This window comes from Dipodomys spectabilis, unplaced genomic scaffold (genome assembly GCF_019054845.1).
Source record: "Dipodomys spectabilis isolate Male_0828 unplaced genomic scaffold, ASM1905484v1 ptg000140l, whole genome shotgun sequence".
NCBI classification, from domain to species: domain Eukaryota; kingdom Metazoa; phylum Chordata; class Mammalia; order Rodentia; family Heteromyidae; genus Dipodomys; species Dipodomys spectabilis.
In genome coordinates, this window is record NW_024870817.1 from 3,942,379 (window position 1) to 3,963,589 (window position 21,211).

Genomic DNA, 21,211 nt, shown 5'->3' on the forward strand with positions numbered 1-21,211 from the left:
CCTTTGCTTGTTCTTAGTAGTTTAAAAACTTCCTGATCTTCGGCAAGGGTGAAAACATGTTCCTGCCCAGTGCTGGTAGCTCACGCCTATAATCCTAGCTACTTAGGAAGCTGAGATCTGAGGATCATGGTTCAAAGCCAGCCTTGGCAGGAAAGTCCATGAGACTCTTATCTCCAATAAACCACTCAGAAAAATTGGAAGTGCCTCTGTGGCTTAAGTGGTAGAGCACTTGCCTTGAGCTGAAGAGCTGAGGGACAGCGCCCAAGCCCAGCCTTCAAGCCCCATGACGGACAAAAAGCAAAGCAAAACAAAACAAAACGTATTCCAGCATTCTCAAGCCACCATAATCTGCAGGGCTTAACTTCTAGGCATATTGAGTATTGTAAAAGTTTGTCTCATGGTTAAATGAGTTTGGGCAAAAGTGACAGATGTACGGATGTCTTACTGCATCAACATAAAAATAAAAATGCATTTTGTGAGTCTTATAAGCAGGATGTGTAGAGTTTTGCGTTAGTAGTGACCAGGAAAATTGATTGTCCTGCTTGTAACTATTATTCTGCTTCCACCCCTCACTTTATCATTCCTCTCCCAGGCTGATATTTTAAGGGGTCTAAGGATATTTTTGCAACCTTTATTAAGTTTAGAAACTTCATTATGCTCAGCACCTAAAACAGCATATAAAGTAAATTATCAAGAAATATCTGTTGACCTGTCATGATGGTTCATGGTCAGAATCCCTAGTTCTCAGGAGGCTGACATCAGGAGGCTCATGGTTTTTTTTTTTTTTTTTTTTTTTTTTTGGGTCCGGTCGTGGGGCCTGAACTCTGGGCCTGGGAGCTGTCCCTCAGCTCTTCAGCTCAAGGCTAGTGCTCTACCACTTGAGCCACAGCGCCACTTCCGGCTTTTTTCTTTTTTTTGCTTATGTGGTGCTGAGGAATTGAACCCAGGGCCTCGAGCATGCAAGGCAAGTGCTCTACCACTAAGCCACCTTCCCAGCCCATGGAGGCTCATGGTTCAAGGCAAATTTCAACAAAAATTTAGTGAGATCTCCTCTCATAAAGCAAGTTGGGCCTGGTATACAGATCTGTGATCCCAGGAGTCATAGCTAGAATGGTGGTTCAAGCCCAGCCCTGGCAAAAAGTATGAAATCTTACCTAAAAAATACTTAAGGTGAGAAAAAAGAGTTTGTTGAGTTGTCAAATATGCAATGAAGGAATGGATCTCTTCTACCAGTTGTCTAATGATTTCTTCTGCAGTACAATGAAATGAAACTAGGCAATGGTAGATAAATACAGTTTAGGATTTTCTGACTCCATTTTCAAAAACTGGTCTTAAAGAATAATGTCTGTCTGTCAGTCTGTCTGTCTGTCTGTTTCTCTATCTCTCTGTACTCTGAAGGGACAATGCTAATTTTAGGAGACTATAGTCTTTATAAAATAGTGTTGATTTCATAAAAATTAGGCACAGTAGAAGTATCAAGACTATTTCCAGGTTTTCCTGAGGAAAAAGTAGCAACAAATTCTGAAAAAACGCCACTAAATCAGGAAGAATAATGCTTATCAGAGGAAAGAATTATTTGCCATAAATGACCTTCATGGATAACATTTAAGATCTGAGAAATTTTGCAATGTAAAAAAAAAGGAAGCTAAAATGAGAAGCATTTTCAGAAATAGTAGTGAACTGCTTTTGCTTTGGTTTGTGTTATGAGTGATTGCTGTAATGTTGGTTTCGCTACAGTATTTCTAATTCAGTGTGAACATGTAGCAGTGTGTTTGGGTTAGACATTATTTATCTTCATATATAAAGTCAAAATCTTTGATAGGGCTTTTAAACCATAGGCATATAGGCATAGTTAGCTATATCTACTAGAGAAAATGGGTTGAATAATTAAGCAATTGATTTTGTAGCTTCCTCAGAAAGATTGGTAAAAATGTGGTTTGTGGTAAGAAAAGAAATGAAGAAACTTTTATTTTTGTAGTGTGGTTCTTAAAAGTTGGTCAGTAAATTTTTCTGTCATGTTTTTTTTCTGTTTCATTGATCTAATACACATTTAATGAAAGTATGTAGCAATGTAGCATAATGATTAGGCTCATGAGGAAGTGCATGTAGATTTTTGCTGGCACTCTGTATGACAATATATGATCCTCATTTAGTTTTCTACCTATCAGCTATGATGTCTGCAACATATGCTAATTTTTCTTTATATTTTTGTTAGAATTCTTCAAAAGAAGTCATACGTTCCTATAGTTTTCTATTGGGGGAATTTATCAGTTAAAATGTATGTTTTCCTTCCCTGCCCCCTTCAAATGTACTTCATTTGGCCTATTGGAGCTAAGTTGTCACATTTGTTCTCCTTTTGCTGTCTGCAAGGGTCTGTAGTGAAGTCCTTGCATTTCTGGCATTGATAGTATTTGTGTATTCTTTCTTTTCCTTATTAGTCTTTCTAGAGGTATTCAGTTTCATTCATCTTTTCAATGAAAGGCTTTTAGTTTCATTGATTATTTTTTATTTTTCTATTTCTAAATTCATTGATATTTTTTGCTATGTTTCCTTTTGCTTAGTTTCAGCTTAATGTCTTCTTTGACATGAAAGCTTACATTATCCATTCAGATTTTCTGATTTTTATTATATATTTCCTCTTGTATTGCTTTGTTCTATGTTACAATCATATTAGATCATACTTTCATTTTCATTTGAATCAATGTATTTTTTATATCCCCACATGCTTTTTCTTTGTCATAGATACTTGAACTGGTGTTTGATTTGTAAAATTTGGAAATTTTCCTGTAGTCTTTTTGTTATTGATACATACCAATCAGAAAACTTACTTGGTAAGATTTTAATTCCTTATATTTTATTGAAGATTGGCTTATGGTTCAAATTATTGTCTGGGTTAAAAGAGTTCTCCAGAAACTGTAAAATAAAGTGTGTTCTGCCATTGTTTAGGGAAGTCTTTATAAATGCCATTTAAGATGATCTTGATAGACATTGACAGGTATTCCGCATTCATATTAATTTTCTGTCTACTTCTATAAGTTGTTCAGAGGAAGTCTTGAAGTATTTAAATGTAATTTGAATGTAATTATAGGTTTGCCTCTCCTTTCATTTTCTGTTCCATGCTTTGCAGCTCCATTGTTGAATATGTATTTAAAATTACTATGTTTTATTGGTACATCAACTTATCTTTACGTTTTGCGATCCTTCTCTGTTTCTGATCAATTTATTTGCTCCAAAGTCAGTTTTTTTCCTCTCATATTGATATAACTTCCTACTTTATTTTGAGTAATATTTGGATGATACGTCTTTTTAACTATCCTTTAAATGTCAACTTATGCATATCATTAAAATTGAACTGAGTTTCATGTAGACTACACCTATTAGATTATAGTTTATTAATCCATTCTGAATATCTAGTGTGGGGAAGGGGGTGAGCGAGGAGCCATATGTAACTAGAACTCAGAGCCTTGCATTTGCACCTGGCTTTCTTGCTCACAGCTGGCATTCTATCCACTTGAGCTATGCCTCCATTCTGGCATTTTGATGGCTCAATGGAAGAAACTCAAAGACTTTTCTGCTTAAATTGGGTCTGAACTGCTACCTTCCAGGTCTTAGCCTTGAATGATTAGGTTATAGGCATGCACCACTAGCACCCATCTCCAATGTCTGCTTTGTAATGATATTTAGACATGTTGATTCTAAATTTAGTATGTTAAAGTTTAAGGTTATACTTTTAGGTTTCATTTTGTGTTTGTTCTTTTTCTTTTTAATTTATATATTTTCTACTTTCCTATGGGCTGGTTGGATATTTCTAGAATTATATTTTGATTAAGTAGTAGTAGTGCTTTGTGTGTATTTATTATACAGTTTTTTGAGTGTTTGTTAAAGGCCTGGCAATCTGTGTTTAGAAGTTATGATAGTCTTGTTATTAATATTATTAGACTGAGGATTTTATTCAGACTTTCTTCTTTTCTTACTTGCTCTGAAACTGCTCTAATGGATTTAAGGTAAGGGCAAGAGGCCCCTTATTAGGACCATACAGAGAAGGAGTCCAAGATCACCCTGTAGATCTTGATTGAACATAAAATGGAAAGGACTAGTGTGATTGTTGAGTTATAGCTCTTCTGGACTCACTACGTTATCACTGAGACCTTACCCTGTGAGAGAAAAATAAATCCTTTGGACTAAGATTATAGATAGGGTATATATTAGCTGTCATGATGGTGGCACATCTTTTATTTTAAGGATACAGGAAAAGTATATATACATTAGCTGGTAGAATTGGCAAATTTTTAGAAGGGCTGAGCAGAATCCTTTGAACAAGATAGTAAACAATACTAGATTGTTAGGGGAATTAAAGCTTAGTGACGCCATGAAAGATCTGAAAGAGCATGCATTTGTCTAGGTTGCCTGCATAATAAAGTAGTACAGAAAGACTGTACTTCATTATTGTTTCTTATGGCAAACATAATCTGGTGGAGATATTGTCTTGGTTCTAGATTTTATATTTGTTCAAGCAAAAATAGGCTCAGCCTTAGCTACCTAATATGTAGATCTTGACCTTAGAGGTAAGTTTCTTTGACTTTTCAGCTATAAAACCAAGGTGGTTTGCTTACTTGCTTTCTTGCTTCTCCTTCTCTCATACATACACTTTCTTTTCTTTTTCCTTCTCTTTTTGAGAGTACATATTTTTTTCCATTCCTATATAAATTTTGTCCAATGGTTTACATTTAAATGATCTTTAAAGCAATAGAGCTTCATATTCAGATCATACTTGTATTCTCATAGGATTTGGTGTTGTTTGTGTTTTTTTGGTTTTATTTAGTTATTGTTTGTTTTTGGTGTTTGAACTCAGATCCTCACACTCACGAGGCTTGTTTCCTTAGCTGATTCTTTCCCACTTAAGCCACTCCTAGATCTTTAAATTTTGCTAGTTATTTTGGCGAGTTTCATGGACTCTTCCTGCCTGTACTGGCTTTGGATCTTCATCTTTCATATCTTAGTCTCTTATCTATCTAGGATTATGGGTATGCACCAAGGGGTTTGCTTTTCTATGGAAATTAAGACTATCATTACTGTTACATCTCAGTATTATTATTATTATTATTTTTGGGTCCGGTCGTGGGGCCTGAACTCTGGGCCTGGGCGCTGTCCCTCAGCTCTTCAGCTCAAGGCTAGCGCTCTACCACTGAGCCACCTTCCCAGCCCCCATCTCAGTATTATTTGAACCAGCTTGATCTCTGTCATCATGTAGTATTGAGCAGTGGTTCTCAATTGCAGCCAATTTGCTGTATGTGGAAACATTTTTTTAATATTATTATTACAGCTTGAGTAGAGGATTCTTCTTGTAGCTAGTGAGTAGAGACTGTGGATGCTTGTTAGCATCCTACCATCCAATAGGAGAGTCCTCCACAATAAATAGTTATCTGTACTTAAATGGCAACTGAAAAGTGTTTCAGATGCTTTAGACAACCTTTGCATTCAAGAGTGTAAATGATGAACCATAGAAGCTTCCTATAGTTGTTAAATTTCTAGAATTTTGGCAGCCTGGGCTGTTAAGCCTGGGCTCTATTACAATAGAGGCATACTGTGTGGTGTTCATTTTGAGCTTGTCGAGATATTTTCTATCACATTTGTACCAACTCTAGCTCATTCATTAAATGATGCAGGAGTCTACCAACCAGATTTTAGTGAAGAGTTGAAGAGAGTAAAATTCTGTACTAGGTAAAGGCTTTCATGTTTTACAGTCAGGAAGGTAGAAGTAGCCTTTGGCAACGTCCATAGGGAATTCATAGTGAGGACACAGTTTTCATAATGAGACTATCACTTCTCTTACCTATAACTATTCTTCATTTGGAAAGCAGGTCTTTAGTTGCTTCTATAAGCTGTAGGTTATTTCTGTACTTATCTTTATTTTTTAATTTAAAATTATTTATTTCTGTATTTATGATTATATGTATATACTTATTTATTGCCGATCTTGGGTCTTGAACTCTGGTCCTTGAACTCTGAACTTCTTTTGCTCAAGGCTAGCATTTGACCACTTGAGCCACAGCACCACTTCCGGCTTTTTATTGAGTAGTTTTTGGGAGACCAAAAACCAGATTTTCCTGCCTGGGCTTGAATCTCAGACTCCTGAGTAGCTAGGATTACAGGTGTGAGCTACTGGCACCTGGGTTTTAAAATTTTTATTTTATTTTAATTTTTTAATGTATCAGTACTGGGGCCTGAACTCAGCACCTGGGGAGTGTCCCTTAGCTTTTTGTTCAAGGCTGGCACTTTATCACATGAACGACAGCTCCAATTCTATTTGGTAGTGAATTGGAGATAATAGTCTCATAGACTGTACTGCCCAGGCTGGCTTCAAACTGTGCTTCTCAGATATCATCTTCCTGAGTAGATAGAATCACAGGGTTTCTGCTGTAGTTAGGCATATGACAATATCATGTGACCTGAATTTCTCATACTTCCCTAGAACTTTATGTAGCAAATCATACAATTTGACATGGAAGGTAATGCTCATTGTTAAATTAAGTGGTAGAAAAAGTAATTGTGGAAGGCCCAAGTAACTGTATTACTAGTTTTTGATAACTTGTACTTCCTCTCTTGAAATTAGAGGAAGGTTATCATCAAAAGGAGAAGTTAGCATGGTCTTACTACACAAACCTATGTCTTCATTGTGAGGGTATTACAGAAATTTCCCCATGGCTAGTGAACACAAGAGAAAAATATATAGCCTGCTTTGTAAAGAGTCTAAAAAGTATACCATCAACTACCACAAATGAAGTGTTCTGAGTAATAGCTACAATCAGTCATGTTCCTAAGAAGCCATGGTAAATGGAACATAACCTTCAATAGAAGGAAAGAATGTCTAAAGTACAGATCTATATCTATTCATGTACAGCTATGACAGATGGGCTGGTCAGTCAGAAGCTTGACAAAAAAATACAAAGGCTGAATAAGGAATGTAAGCTGAGTGTGTATTATGGAATGGGGCTGGAATATAAAGACAGTTTTGTTACTTGTTGGTTCTATGTGAAGTCATTGGTTTCAGAAGAGGCCCTCAGGATTGACTGTACATGTGAATGTCATTGTCTTTCTTCAGCTACAGTAATACTTGCAGAATTATCTCAGGCAAAAAATACCCATAATGACTTTAAAGAAAGCTAAACATGGGGTTGGGAAGGTCTCTCAGTGGTAGAGCGCTTGCCTTACATGCATGAGGCCCTGGGTTCGATTCCTCAGCACCACAGAAGCAAAAATAAAAAAGGCGGATGTGGCACTGTGGCTCAAGTGGTAGAGTGCTAGCCTTGAGCTGAAGAGCTGAGGGACAGTGCCCAGGCCCAGAGTTCAGGCCCCATGACCAGACCCCCCCCCCCCGCTGCCCCCCCCTGCCAAAAAAAAAAGAAAAGCTAAACATGGGTTCAAAATCATGCCCCTTTCCACAATTCTAGCCTGTCTGTCTCTTCTACAGACAAATTGCCTAATGTACCAATTACAGCAGTAGCTCAGGCCTAATATATTAGGATTTCTAAAGGTGAGTCAAAGAACATTTATCTTGGCTAGAAATTGTCTTTCTGGGATAAATAAATTTTATAGGTATGAATTTGTCTTCATTGGTTATAATGCATCTAGCAATCACTCACCATTATTTGACTGACATAATAATACTTTATTCTTGATCATTATATTGTATGCAACATCATTTTGAGTAAGAAACACATTTGCAGCAAAGAGATTTCCTATAGACATCTACTGATGCAATTTACTTGTCTTGCAATGTTCCCTAGTGACCAGAAGCTGCTGGTTTTTTAGAATGGTTTCTGTTGAATAACTTGCAAAACATAGTTTCCTTCCCTACAGGGCATGGTAGATCATAATAAGGCAGAAGCCATTCTGTGGTCTTCTCTAGCCACAATGTGCAGGGTAGATAATAAAGATTGACAATAGATTGGTGCTTTTCCTTGTTGTATCTGTTTAAATGGATTTTTTCTTTTTCTAATGTGGGTCCTGGGGCTTGAACTCAGGGTCTGAGCACTCTGCCCCTGTGTTTTTTCTGCTCAAAGCCACAGTTCCACTTTGGCCTTTTTTTTTTTTGTACTTGCACTTTTGTACATGCACTTTCCTGCCGGGCTAGCTTTGAACTGTGATTCTCAGATCTCAGGCTCTTGAGTAGCTAGGATTATAGGAGTGAGCCCACTTCTGTCTTATCCTAATGCCTAAGATGTGAATGCTTCCATCAAGGAACAATCGTTAACTCCTTAAATCCAAAGCTGAGACTATTCCCTAATTATTTTTTTAAATCACTTTAGTCAACAAAAAGGTAAGAAGAGGGCCACAAACTGGTAGAGTTAATAGATCGTACATGCCAAGAGAAAATAGAGTTTTATTTTATTTTATTTTTTTTCTTCAATGATTGCAAGGGAAAATATATCTTGGAATGTAAGAACTTACTTGAAACCTCACATTTCCACTCCCTATAGAGCTTGTAAAATTGTCATAACTCAGTAGAGATAGAAGAGCTAGAGACCATGTAAAATCTCAGATCGATTGAGGAGTGGCAGTGGTAAAGGGATAGCCTGGCAGATGATAGATAGAAAGACACTTATTAATCTCAGGCCTCTGGTGTGCGACGGAGGAAGATCTGTAGAGTTTGCTGATTGTCCACTGTCCTTGCTTCTCTTTTTCTCTTATCATCTGTGTGAAGCCCACTGGTAGTTACTACCATTTCGACTTCAGTTGTAAGTAGGATGACTGAATTTTCCTTACACGCTGGTAATATTTTGCTGAAAGTCTATGACACTTATTAAACTTCTTAAAAATGAGGTCACATCTCTTACATTTCAATGAAATGGAGGTTAGTGTTCATGGGAAAGACTGAAACTCTCTCTGATTATAGATTTCTGCTCTAGGAATGTCTCTCAGAACCAACCCAGTAAGAGACCTGCTCAGTCTTTAAGACTGTCTTCACTTGACATGAACGTCTACTGCCATGGGATTGCCAAGTATGACCTTAAGACTGGTTTTCCATGGCGAACATGCCACTAGCCAGCCAGAGATCGCCAGTTCTCTCAAGCACTCAAAATATCCATGAAATATCTTTTGTAATCATCTGAGTAGGTGTCTCTGTTTATTTTTACTTGGCACCTCTGTCATACTATAACCAGTATTTTTCCAAAGTATGTCTTTATAGAGCAGAGGTCTGTGGTGCTAGATATTGATGGAGGAAAAAAAATAGGAATTAATACATGATATACAGTATTGTGAACTTTATATATATATATATATGTATATATATATACATATATATATATATACATATATATATATATAAAATGCATGTTAATACCACTTACTACTACCTCAGAGGGAAAGAGAGGCACAAAATACTCAATAACCCTTGTTCAGGGTCCAATCTGCTGTATTTTGTGATACCTAGTAGATAGATTTGAAGTATAAAGTTCTCATTCATATGTGTTAGATTCAGCATTTTTGTCTTAAATCACATTGTTGAGTATTTTCTTTCATGGTTTTTAGTTTTTCTTCTCAAGTACTTTCACCCTATTTGAGTATTTTATATGTTCATATTTTAGATTTTTTTGGGGGGGGGGTCCGGTCGTGGGGCCTGAACTCTGGGCCTGGGCGCTGTCCCTCAGTTCTTCAGGTCAAGGCTAGCACTCTACCACTTTGAGCCACAGCGCCACTTCCGGCTTTTTTTTTTTCTGCTTATGTGGTGCTGAGGAATTGAACCAGGGCATGCAAAGTGAGCGCTCTACCACTGAGCCACCTTCCCAGCCCCATATTTTAGACTTTAAATATTTCCCCTTTGTTTGTTACCAGGCATTTCCCTCATGCCTCTTCCTTGTACTTCTTACTTGCTGGAAGAGCATTTATCTTTGCTTTCATCTTGCTGCTTTATGAGATCTGTGTTTTGTTTCTCCACTTTTATGTCCCTTTCAGTTATCTCTTTCTTTGCCTACTACAACCTACCTCATCTTTCTTTCTCTCATCATTTCTTTTCTGATATTTCACTTCTGCTTTCATATAAATAATGACTTCATTTCATAGTAAAGTTTGTTCACTTTTTTCATGTGTTCCATAAAATATTGATTTGGCTGATGCCCTAATATTGACCTTAATAATTGCTGTGCTGTGGGCTTTTCTTATCTTTCTGGGATACAGTGGTAGGTCCATTTGAAAATCACTTCATTGGGTGGGTTAGGATCAGGTTCCTAGGGAAGAAGAGCAGCCCGGCTGGCTTCAGAGGCAGGTGGGTTATGAGGCAGGTTGTTGGTATGACTCTTTGTGCAACTCTTTTTCCACCTACCTCCTGTAGTTTTTTAAATCAGAGCAGCCCAGGAGGCCTCTGCTGTCACCTGGCTGGTCTCGTGTTACTGGAAAAGCATATCAATTTGGACTTAGGACTGTTGCTCCTCACCTACAGGAAGAAAATTCTTTCCGATTTTTCAGAGCTATAGACACCACAGTGTCCCTGAGGCAAGTAGGTCCCCCAACCAGCTTCTTATAGAGACCTCCTTAGATCTTGACCTTCAAAGATCTTAAGTTTTATGAGATAGGCTGGTGGGACTGGTTTCCTAGCAAGTAAAAAGAAATCATTAGAAAGGAATGCCAGAGTGACTGACCTAAGCTCCTCTGGCCAGAAAATGCTAATGGGACTTGTAAAACTTTTACATGTAAACAAAGTCTGTAGCTCTTTCTTTGTTTCTTTGTTTCTTTTCTTTCTTTCTTTCTTTTTTTTTTTTTTTTAGGGTAGTGACTGGAAGTCACTCTCCAACCAGGAAGAAGAAGAGGTAAATTTTGTTTACAGTTTAGACATTTCAATGTATCTGTTTCTGGAAATTTGGGGAACTGGATTCTCTGGAGCCTCTTCAATGTATGCCCAGGAGATTTAGGCAGGGGAGGAATCCAAGAAGATACTCTTACCCCAGCAGCTGTGAGGCCCTAGGAAAACAATGACGTGAGCCGCTAGTTCTTCAGGAAGAATGCCTAAGATTGTGGGCTACAGAATGTCTTAAAAGTTAGAATAAAAGCCAGTCCAGGCTGGAAAGTCTGTGAAACTCTGAACTTCAATAACTCCAATAAACCAGCAAAAAGCTAGAAGTAGAGCTGTGGCTAAAATGGTAGAGTGCTAGTACACAAGGAAGACTTTTAAGTCTGTCAAAGTGCAAGTAAAAAAAAAAAAAAGCTCAGGAACAATGCCTAGGCCTTGAGTTCAAGCCGAGAACTGGCACCACACACACACACACACACACACACACACACACACACACACACACACACACACACACACACACACACACACACTAGAATAAGCTTGAGATTTTTAACTTTTAATTGTTCTGATTTTCCTTTTTGTCCTTTTGGCTTCAGCCACTATAAATACTTGTTATCTGTCAGGTAAAATTCTCAGCTCCTAAACAATGTGGCAGCTCCATCTTGTGGTACATTATCAAAACACATGCTTTTATGAAATTTTGACATTATACATATTTGTGGGGTACAGTGTGATTTTATATATTTATATATATAGTCAGTAGTGGAGCTTGAACTCTGGGTCTGGGTATTGTCCCTCACCTCTTCAGCTCAAGGCTAGCACTCTACCACTTGAGCCACAGTGCCACTTCCGTTTTTCTGGTGCTTAATTGGAGATGAGTCTCACCGACTTTCCTGCCTGGGCTGGCTTTGAACCATGATCCTTAGATCTCAACCTCCTGAGTAGCTAGGATCACAAGCGTGAGCCACGGAGCACCTGGCTTAATTAAATATATATTTTACAATGGGAAAATAATCAAGTCAGAGCATTTATCATTTCCTGGTCCTTAAGTATCTATCATTTCTGTGTGTTGGGAGCTTTTGAAATTTTATTGTACTTCATAAAATATATAACAGGTTGTTGTTAAAGTCTACCTACTGTTCTGTGGATCACTTAAAAAAACTTATTCCTCTTGTGTAACTGCATTTTGATACTTATTATTGAACTTCTTAAATGAGATTGAGTTTTTTTAATAAAATGGTTTCTCAGCAGACATCAGTTCAGATAGTTTCTTTGACTAATAATTCCATAGGATAATTCACAGAACAGTTGAATGTATTGTATCTAAGTATCTCTTAAAGATAAATTAATGTGTTACTTTGAACTTGTTTCTGATGTTCTTCATGTCCACCTGGTATCTCTGAATGAACATATATAATAGGCAGTAGGTTTTTTTTTTTAATTTTCCCACAGAAATTTCTGTGAGATGAAAAATAGGATAAGGAGCTGGGAGGTGGTGGCTCGGGCATGTAATCCTAGCTACTCAGGAGGCTGAGATCTGAGGATCATGGTTCAAAATCGGCCAGGGCAAGGAAGCCAGTGAGACTCTTATATCCAATTAACCACAAAAACTGAAAGTGGTGCTATGGCTCAAGTGGTAGAGCGCTTGCCTTGAGCTGAAGAGTTGAAGGACAGCGCCCAGGCCCAGAGTTCAAGCCCCATGACTGACAAAAAAAAGAAAAGATAAATAGGATAAGGTATGTTTCTTTGCTTTATATATCTGCAAGACAATTTGAGAATAAAATCTTGATTGTTAAAAATCTTCTGTTGATTAATTTTGCTGGCATTTCTTTGCTTGCCTGTATGGAATGAAGTTTAAGATTACTTCTTTTTAATCTTCTATATTCTATATAAGTGCATTAATTTTTGCCTGATAGTTCAAAATAATATTTTTTTCACCTTTAAAATCCAGTTGGTTTACAAGAGAATATCTTAGTGTTAAAAGTCACACTTTAATTTTTAGTGAGATGCTCTATGACCTTCTAAATAAAAAGTCTATCTTGATTAACTTTTGGCTGATGTTTTGCCATTTGAGTCTTGCCTCCGATCCAGCATTTTGCTGCCTTATTAGAAGTGATAACTCATGGATTTTTCTGTGGATTCTCTGAACTATGGTCCTTAGGATCTCACCCTCCTGAATAGTTAGAATTTCAGGTATGTGCCTTTGGTGTCCATTTTAGGAAAGTTTCCTTAATTAAACATTGAGGTTTTTTTCCTACTTAATTATTTACTTGTTTGGTTACTTTTGGATGAATCTCATATTTATAATTTATTCTCTAATCTTTCAAACCTTAACATCTTTACTTTTTCTTTATTTTGTTCATAATTTTCAAGTCTATAGTCTTATGACTTGTCTAGTCTTTATTCTCTTTTCCTCATTCCTATGTGAATTTCCTTTCAGACACCTTTATTGCTTCATTTCAAATAGGTCTTGAGTTCTTTTAGTCCATAGATATTATTTTGTTTCTTTCTGTGCTACCATTTCTATGTGTTTATAAGCCTATTGGAGTCTTAACTTTGAGGTAATTGTCATTATCATTTTTCCTAAAATTTTCTTAGTAGCGTTTTCCTCTAGATTTGCTTTCTTGAACATTTGTAATTTTGATTCTTTTCTTTTGTTTTGTTTTTTGGTCAGTTGTGGGGCTTAAACTTTGGGCTGGGGCTCTGTCCCTCAACTCTTCAGCTCAAGGCTAGCCCTCTACCACTTGAGCCACAGTGCCACTTCCAGTTTTCTGGTGGTTAATTGAAGATAAGAGTCTCACAGACTTTCTTGCCTAGGGTTGGCTTTGAACCGTGATCCTAATCTCAACCTCCTGAGTAGCTAGAATTAAAGACATGAGCCACCAGTGCCCGGCTGTAATTTTGATTCTTAATTCTTAGTTCTGCTTTATGTTTCCTAAATTCTTGCATGATGATATTTCAAATCTTCTCTAAGTAATCCATGTCTTTTTGTAATTTAAATATAATCAAAATGAAGTGATTGTAAAAAACAAAGGTTATCAGAAACGTGTAATTTTATAAAGTAGATACTTGAATTATTCACTCCTATAACTTCACAATTAATTTTCTTTCACAAAAGATACTTGCTTAACAACAAGGAATAGTACCAGTTGTACATCTTCACACTCGTCACTTTCTAACTACTTGTATGTCTTCATCTTGGGACAACTGTTGCTGGGGACTGGAGGAACTCCGCTCTACACTTTGGGAACTGCCTTCATTGATGACTCTGTGCCTACACACAAATCTTCTCTCTATATAGGTAAGCTTACTCTCTAATACAAGTCTCTGTATCATTTTGTCTTAGTGTTTATTTTCCAAGGAAAGCATACGTTTATTAAAAAGTTAGGGCTGGGAATATAGCTCAGTTGTAGAGCATTTGCTTGTATAGACCCTAGGTTTGAACTCAAGGACCACAATAACAAGACAAAAGAAAAAGCTGTAGTGTCGTAGTATTTGCATTAGATAAATGGAGCACTAATTTTAATTTTTAAATAAAAATTTTAAATTGCATGCCCAGATAGTTCATAGAATGGATTGAGATTCCATCTGTGTATGTGTTCTTTCTGAGTGGGAATAACCCTCTGAACAGCCTTCTGTTTGTATTGCTGAAATCCCAGAATAATTTACACAGAGTATGGAGACTGTCTATATCCTACATGGGCGTGACAGGAATTCAAAAGAAAAAACTGCGAAGTAATACTTAAAACAAGTTTTTAAGCCAGTGCCAGTGTCTAATGCCTATAATTCTAGCTACTCAGGAAGCTGATATCTAAGGATTTCAGTTTGAAGCCAGACCAGTCAGGAAAGTCCATGAGACTCTTATCTCCAATTAACCACCAAAATTCCAGAAGTGAGGCTATAGATCAAGTGGCAGAGTGCTAGCCTTGAGCAAAAGAAGCTCAGGACAGTGCTCCAGGACCAATATGAAAGAAGGAAGAAGGAAGGAAGGGAGGGAGGGAGGGAGGGAGGGAGGGAGGGAGGGAGGGTGGGAGGGAAAGAAAGGAAGGAAGGAAGGAGAGAAAGAAAGAAACAGAAAGAGAAATAGTGAGAAAGAAAGAGAGAACGAGAAATAGTGAGAAAGAGAGAAAGAGAAGGAGAGAGAGGAGAGAGAGAGAAAGGAAAGAAAGAGAAAGAAAGAAAGAAAGAAAGAAAGAAAGAAAGAAAGAAAGAAAAGGAAGGAAGGAAGGAAGGAAGAGAGGGAGGAAGAAAGGGAGGGAGGGAAGAAGGGAAAAAGAAAGAGGGAAGAGAGGGAGAGAGGGAGGAAAGAAGGAAGGAAAGAAAGAAAAAAGAAAGGAAGAAAAAGGTTATGTACTATAGTCTAAATTTCTCTTAAATTCCTTCCTTGAAGTTGAGCTAACTGGACTATGCAGGACCCTGTATCTAATTATTGTTAACTTTTATTGGAGCATGAATTTTCTTTATCATTTTTTTTCTTTTTAGAGAGAGTTGTGTGGTATCTGCTCTGTAGCTCAGGTTGGCCTTTAATTTATAATCTTCCTGTCTCAACGTCTGCATTTCTGGGATTACAGTATTGTACCTCCAAGTCCTGTTTTTGTCAGTTTATTATTCCATAATAGGGGATTCATTTCCACTCTTATGTTCAGTACAGCCATGACAAAGACAGTAATATTAAGTTTACTTGACCATACTCCTAATATGGAAATGTCATATATCATATATTAATATTCTGTAATAACATATAACTAATATAAATTACCATAATTTTATATTCTTACAAAATTTATAGGTACTTCTCTGAAAATTTCAGTCTAACCCAATTGGAAGTCATTTTAAACTATCTGTCACAGGAAGTAATTTATAAATTACTATTTTCTAGCATTTTAATACAATTTTTCCTACAGTTGTTGCATTTTAAAATACAGCTGTACTCTTCAAGTAGTTGACTGATTAAAACTTGTATTTTTTAGATCATCTTATCATCATCGAACATTTGATCTACTACACATCTTCTTTACCAATGATAGTCTAAGTTTAGGGTGTAAATGAATTTTTATATTATTTTGCATATGAGAGAGAATAAGAACCTCAGTAGTAAAATAGTTCAGCAGTTTTTTCTTGTAAATGTTCTATAGTAGTATAATTTAAAATATCTGGCAGATGTATGTTTAACTTAGTCCCATTGCTTATGGAAATGGGGCAATCTCTAACAAAATGACTAACAATGAATTGGTTACTTGTATGAAATGGAACTAGGTTTTGAAATCTGCCATAATGTGAAGTTAATGCATGCTTTCCAGTACATGGAAAGTGGGAAAGATAGAGTTTCACATTATATTCTTCTACAAGATGGCTACAAGATTTACTATTAGTAAAGGATAGTGATAGGTGTTTTAGCCTGCCACCAGTTGCCATTGCTATAACTAACCATGGATTTGTAATTATTTGGCTTATTACATTTATTATTGCAATCCAACAAGTTTTGCAGTAGATAATACATTTTAGATGCATTGTCCTAAGTGGATATTATTCAAATTGCATTATTTTAGGGAGGAAATAAATGTAATTTTGATGCAGGTCTAACCAGTCAGAATTTTCTACAGTGAAGTATTTATCATCACAATTATTTGATATAAATTGTCCATATGGCTGTTTCTAATGCCTTTAATCTTCTTCTAGGAATCGGCTATTCTATGTCAATCTTAGGTCCTGCAATTGGCTATGTGTTGGGCGGACAACTGTTAACCATGTACATTGACATTGCTATGGGAGAAAGGCAAGGCAATATCTATTTTCTTTCATTTAAATTTATTTTGTTCTAGAAATGTGAAGATTACAGAACATTTTCACTGCTTATTCAGCATGTCATGAGGAATTTTTAGGAAACTAAATTCAATATACAACTTTATTTGCACTTTTCATTATAGTTTCATCTAGTGAACTTGTTAAATATGTGTGTTTAGGATCCCAATATTATTCAAGAGCAGGGATCAGTAATAAAAATGAACTGTATTTTCAGTAAACTTAGTTGGAGGTGGATAGCATGAATGGTTTTAAAGGAATATGACTGTTAGAATAAGTTCTCTGGTATCTCTGGTAATACAGAAATCACATTTATTTTGCTTTGACAACTGTGACAATAACAGTAGTAAAACTAATAATAGATCATATCCTGATAGCATATTAATGTTAGCTTATATTGTATCCTATCTTATTTAACCCTCCCACTAATTCTGTAAGGCAATTTATACACAGATATTGGCAAATGGCAAACTGTCAAGACATGAAGTTGATGTTTTAAATCTAAGCTCTCTCTTTACCATCCTTAGCCACTGTATTCTTTCCCTGAATAAGGAAGTTGGTGAAACACTATTTCCTAATTTACCCCGGAGAACTATTACTGTACAAAGCTTAGCATAAACACAGTGATGAGTAAAAACTCATGCTGGGTATGTGATTTGCTCTCTGAGCTATTAGTCCTAGTCCAAGCTTAGGGAGATAGTGAGCAGATATGCACAACAAAACCTAGAATTAGAAAAGCAGGTTTTTAGGACAGTAAGTAATTATATAAGTTACAGAAATGGAAGCTTTTAGAAAAGCCTATCAATATTAAAATAAGAGAACCATTATATAAAAAAATTAAGTCAAATTAAAAGAAATGCTAGAATTGAAGTGCATTGTATAAGCTATTAAACTAAATCAATGCTTTCCTGTAAGATGTATTTCATTAAATAGAGTAACAGAGAAATACATAGTTAAAATTAAATAAAAATGTTTAAGTATTTAATATGATTATATTTACTATTAAATATTTTAAACTCTTGCCATTTAAAATGTCTTCTAAACTTTTGGCCTTATAATTCATTTATGTCTGCTACATGTTTCTGGATTTATTACAATGATTTCTAGCTGACTGCTGGTGGCTTGTACATGTAATCCTACTATTTTGGAGGCTGAGATCTGAGGATACGTGTTTGAAGCCAGCTCAGGCAGGAAAGCCACGATACTCTTATCTCCAGTTAACCACCAAAAAGCTAGATGTGGAGGTGTGCCTCACGTAGCAGAGTGCTAGTCCTGAGCAAAAAAAGCTCAGGTTCGGCACCCAGGCCCTGAGTTCTGGCCGCAGGACTGGTGCATGTGTGTGTGTGTGTGTGTGTGTGTGTGTGCGCGTGTGTGTGTGCGCACGCGCATGCACATGCATGTGTACACACATACACACACAAATTTAGATATAATATTGTAGCTCAAGTAATTGGACTATAAACTGTGAATGCATAACTGAGCTTTAGTTGACAAGACTTTAGTTGCTTTTTACTTCCTGTTTTTCTGTCACACAGTTCTGGTGTCACAGAAGATGACCCAAGATGGCTGGGGGCTTGGTGGATTGGATTTCTTATAGCTTGGCTCTTCGCTTGGTCATTGATAATACCTTTCTCTTGCTTTCCAAAGCATTTACCAGGTAAATATACTTTTGTAAACTAGGGTATTTTATTCTAGACCAGATAATATTTGCTATTGGATCACTAAAATTAAAAAATTCTCTTGTTTATTTTATAGGATTTCAGTTGCCTGCATAAACTTATTAGTATCTATCTCTATTTTAGGAAATAAAAGCTAACAGTCTTAACATTCATGAATTTTATTTCAAATGTAATTAATGGATCTATGCATATTCATCTCTAGTATTTACCAATTTGTTGTTTTATTTTGATTCCTGCTATATATATATATATATATATATATATATATATATATATATATATATATGAAAGATATGATAAGTTGTTAGCTCATGTTCAATTAGGCATCAATTTCAAGGACCAATTTGATGTACATTATTACATCCTAATTTGGAGCACATTTTTTTTTAATTATCAATAAAGTTTCTCTGCAGGTCATTCGATTTTTTTCACTATGTAAATGTACATACATACATATGTGTATCTACACATACACACACATACATATTCACCTTCCATTAGTTGTTTCCATTGTTATTTTCAGAAGAATAGATGGTGAACTTTTAGAAATGAACAAAAGAAAACCTGATACCTTGTGAGTAGATGGACTCATTGATTTCTTTTTACCCTGTCCCATCCAATTTATAACTATCCATTTAATATGGTCTCAGATTTATTCACAGAACTATTATTAAAAATCAAAGGGCATGATGATAAATAGCAAATATTTCATCTGCCAGCAAATATTTTCATTAGAAAGCAAAGGTAAAAATCATAAACATTTTAAAATACATCTATGATGAAAAGGTACAGATTTGAAAGGTACAAACAATTGTGGTAGACTCAATAAAAGAAGTGTATGTTGAGAGCAAAACTGTCTCGTTTTAAAATGTTTAGATTGGTAGAAATTCCTTTAGTGTTAATAAGAGAAGAACTGGCCTTATGTCTTATGGAATTTATGTACTTGTGGAAGTATATGCCTTGTTAATTAATTAATTTATTTATTTTGGGGGCAGGTTGCCAGTCCTGGGGCTTGAACTCAGGGTTTGGGTACTAGTCCCTACCCCTTGAGCCACAGTGCCACTTCCAGCTTTTTCTGTTTATGTGGTATTGAGGAATCGACCCCAGAGCTTCACGCATGCTAGGCAAGCCTCTTCCACTAAGTCACATTCCCAGCCTATATGTCCAGTTTATAAGAAACCATTTTTGAAAGGATGAGCAAGTGAGTAAATTTGCTATGTTTTTAGGTACAGCGAAGATTCAAGCTGGAAAGACTTCCCAGGCTCATCAAAATAAAAGTACTGTCCTACATCATACAGATGAGAATTTTGGGAAAAGTATTAAAGATTTTCCAGCTGCTCTGAAGGTAAAACAAAACAATAGCAAATGGATAGTTTGTTTTTCTGTGTTTAAATGTACATATGAGATGTTAGATGTTAGTGTGATTTTGACTTACCTATCCATGTTTAATTTGTGATCTTTTTCTTCTGTCTTTGAAAAGCAGCTGCAACCAGTGTTACATGCATTTGTCTTTGATTTCAGAAAATTAACTAGTTTAGGCTAAATATAATAGATCTAGTTTTGTCTAATTATTAGAGATACACTTACTTAGTTGCTAAACTGTATAGCTAAGTTTTCAATTACTGAGTTTTGAATTATAGAAAGATATGAACTTGCTCCTTGGAAACTACTCGCACCTATACTTACAGTCTTAAGGTCTTCATTCAATGGACATATGAATTCAAGACACAATTTAAGAATGTAATAGGGGATAGATGTATAGTATGTACAATTATAGTAAGTCTGGGAAAGGAACCTTTCCAAACAGGCTTTTACCTGTTTTCTCTGGCCCCTTGAGTATGATAAAGGTTTATTCATTATTCTAATGAGTGACTTGTCTATTTTCTTAAGCGTTCCATATGTACATTTTTTATCATTGTAAATGTACTAATAATCCATAGTTATATTTTTGTGTTGGAAGACAACCTATAAGTTTCCAGACTAATATGTGTTTATTAAAAATCCGTTTTGTTGTACTATCACCTTTAATGCTTCACTAGGCAGCATGATTATAGTTATTCATTTGGTGAACTGTATTTTTTCTTTAGAATCTGATGAGGAATACTGTCTTTATGTGTTTAGTTCTATCCACCTCTTCTGAAGCCTTAGTTACTACTGGATTTGCTACATTTTTACCTAAATTTATAGAAAATCAATTTGGATTGACATCCAGCTTTGCAGCTACCCTTGGAGGTAAAACTTAGTTTATTTTGTTTAATTTCATCTACTTATTTTACTTTAACACATAAAACTTTTATGAGGATAACATATAACTGGATATTTCATGCTTGAAATTTATACTTCATACTGATTTTGATAAAAGTCTCTGATTTTCTATATGAGATAACTTACTGTATAAACTTGAGATAGTGACTATAAGGTAAAAGGAGTATCTTAATGCTCAACACATCAGTTTATTGAGCCCTTCCCTAGTGGAACTGTGAGGTCACTTGTGCACTTACATGTTTGATAAATGCTTTTGACTTTACATCCCTATTGACATTTTTAACGTTTTTCCAATTGTTCGTGTAAAAATGAACGTCTGTGAGTGTCTCTCATGGTTTTGTTTCTTACTAGGGGCTGTTCTAATTCCTGGCGCTGCCCTTGGTCAGATTTTAGGTGGTGTCCTTGTTTCAAAATTCAAGATGGCATGTAAAAATACCATGAAGTTTGCATTGCTTACATCTGCAGTGGCCCTCGCCTTGAGTTTTGTATTTATTTATGCCATGTGTGAAAATGGACCATTTGCTGGTGTGTCTGAGTCATACAATGGGTAAATATGTTTCAGTATTTTTATGCCAGAATATTAAATTATGTATGAATTTATAAATATATACTTTTTCAGTCAAATGATATGGATTTTTTTCACCAATTAGAAGCCATTTTTTTCTGCGTTAGA

The 21,211-nt window shown here is 35.9% G+C and overlaps 1 protein-coding gene across 1 annotated transcript in view; it reads left to right on the forward strand.

Moving 5' to 3' along the window:
* Nucleotides 1–21,211, forward strand: part of Slco4c1 (solute carrier organic anion transporter family member 4C1) — a 58,216-nt gene that overhangs the window by 12,275 nt on the left and 24,730 nt on the right. Inside the window, exons 3-8 of the mRNA XM_042691102.1 lie at nt 13,911–14,093; nt 16,472–16,568; nt 18,130–18,251; nt 19,500–19,618; nt 20,361–20,505; nt 20,890–21,085. Coding sequence (XP_042547036.1) covers nt 13,911–14,093; nt 16,472–16,568; nt 18,130–18,251; nt 19,500–19,618; nt 20,361–20,505; nt 20,890–21,085 — 862 coding nt within the window. The remainder of the gene's footprint in view (nt 1–13,910; nt 14,094–16,471; nt 16,569–18,129; nt 18,252–19,499; nt 19,619–20,360; nt 20,506–20,889; nt 21,086–21,211) is intronic.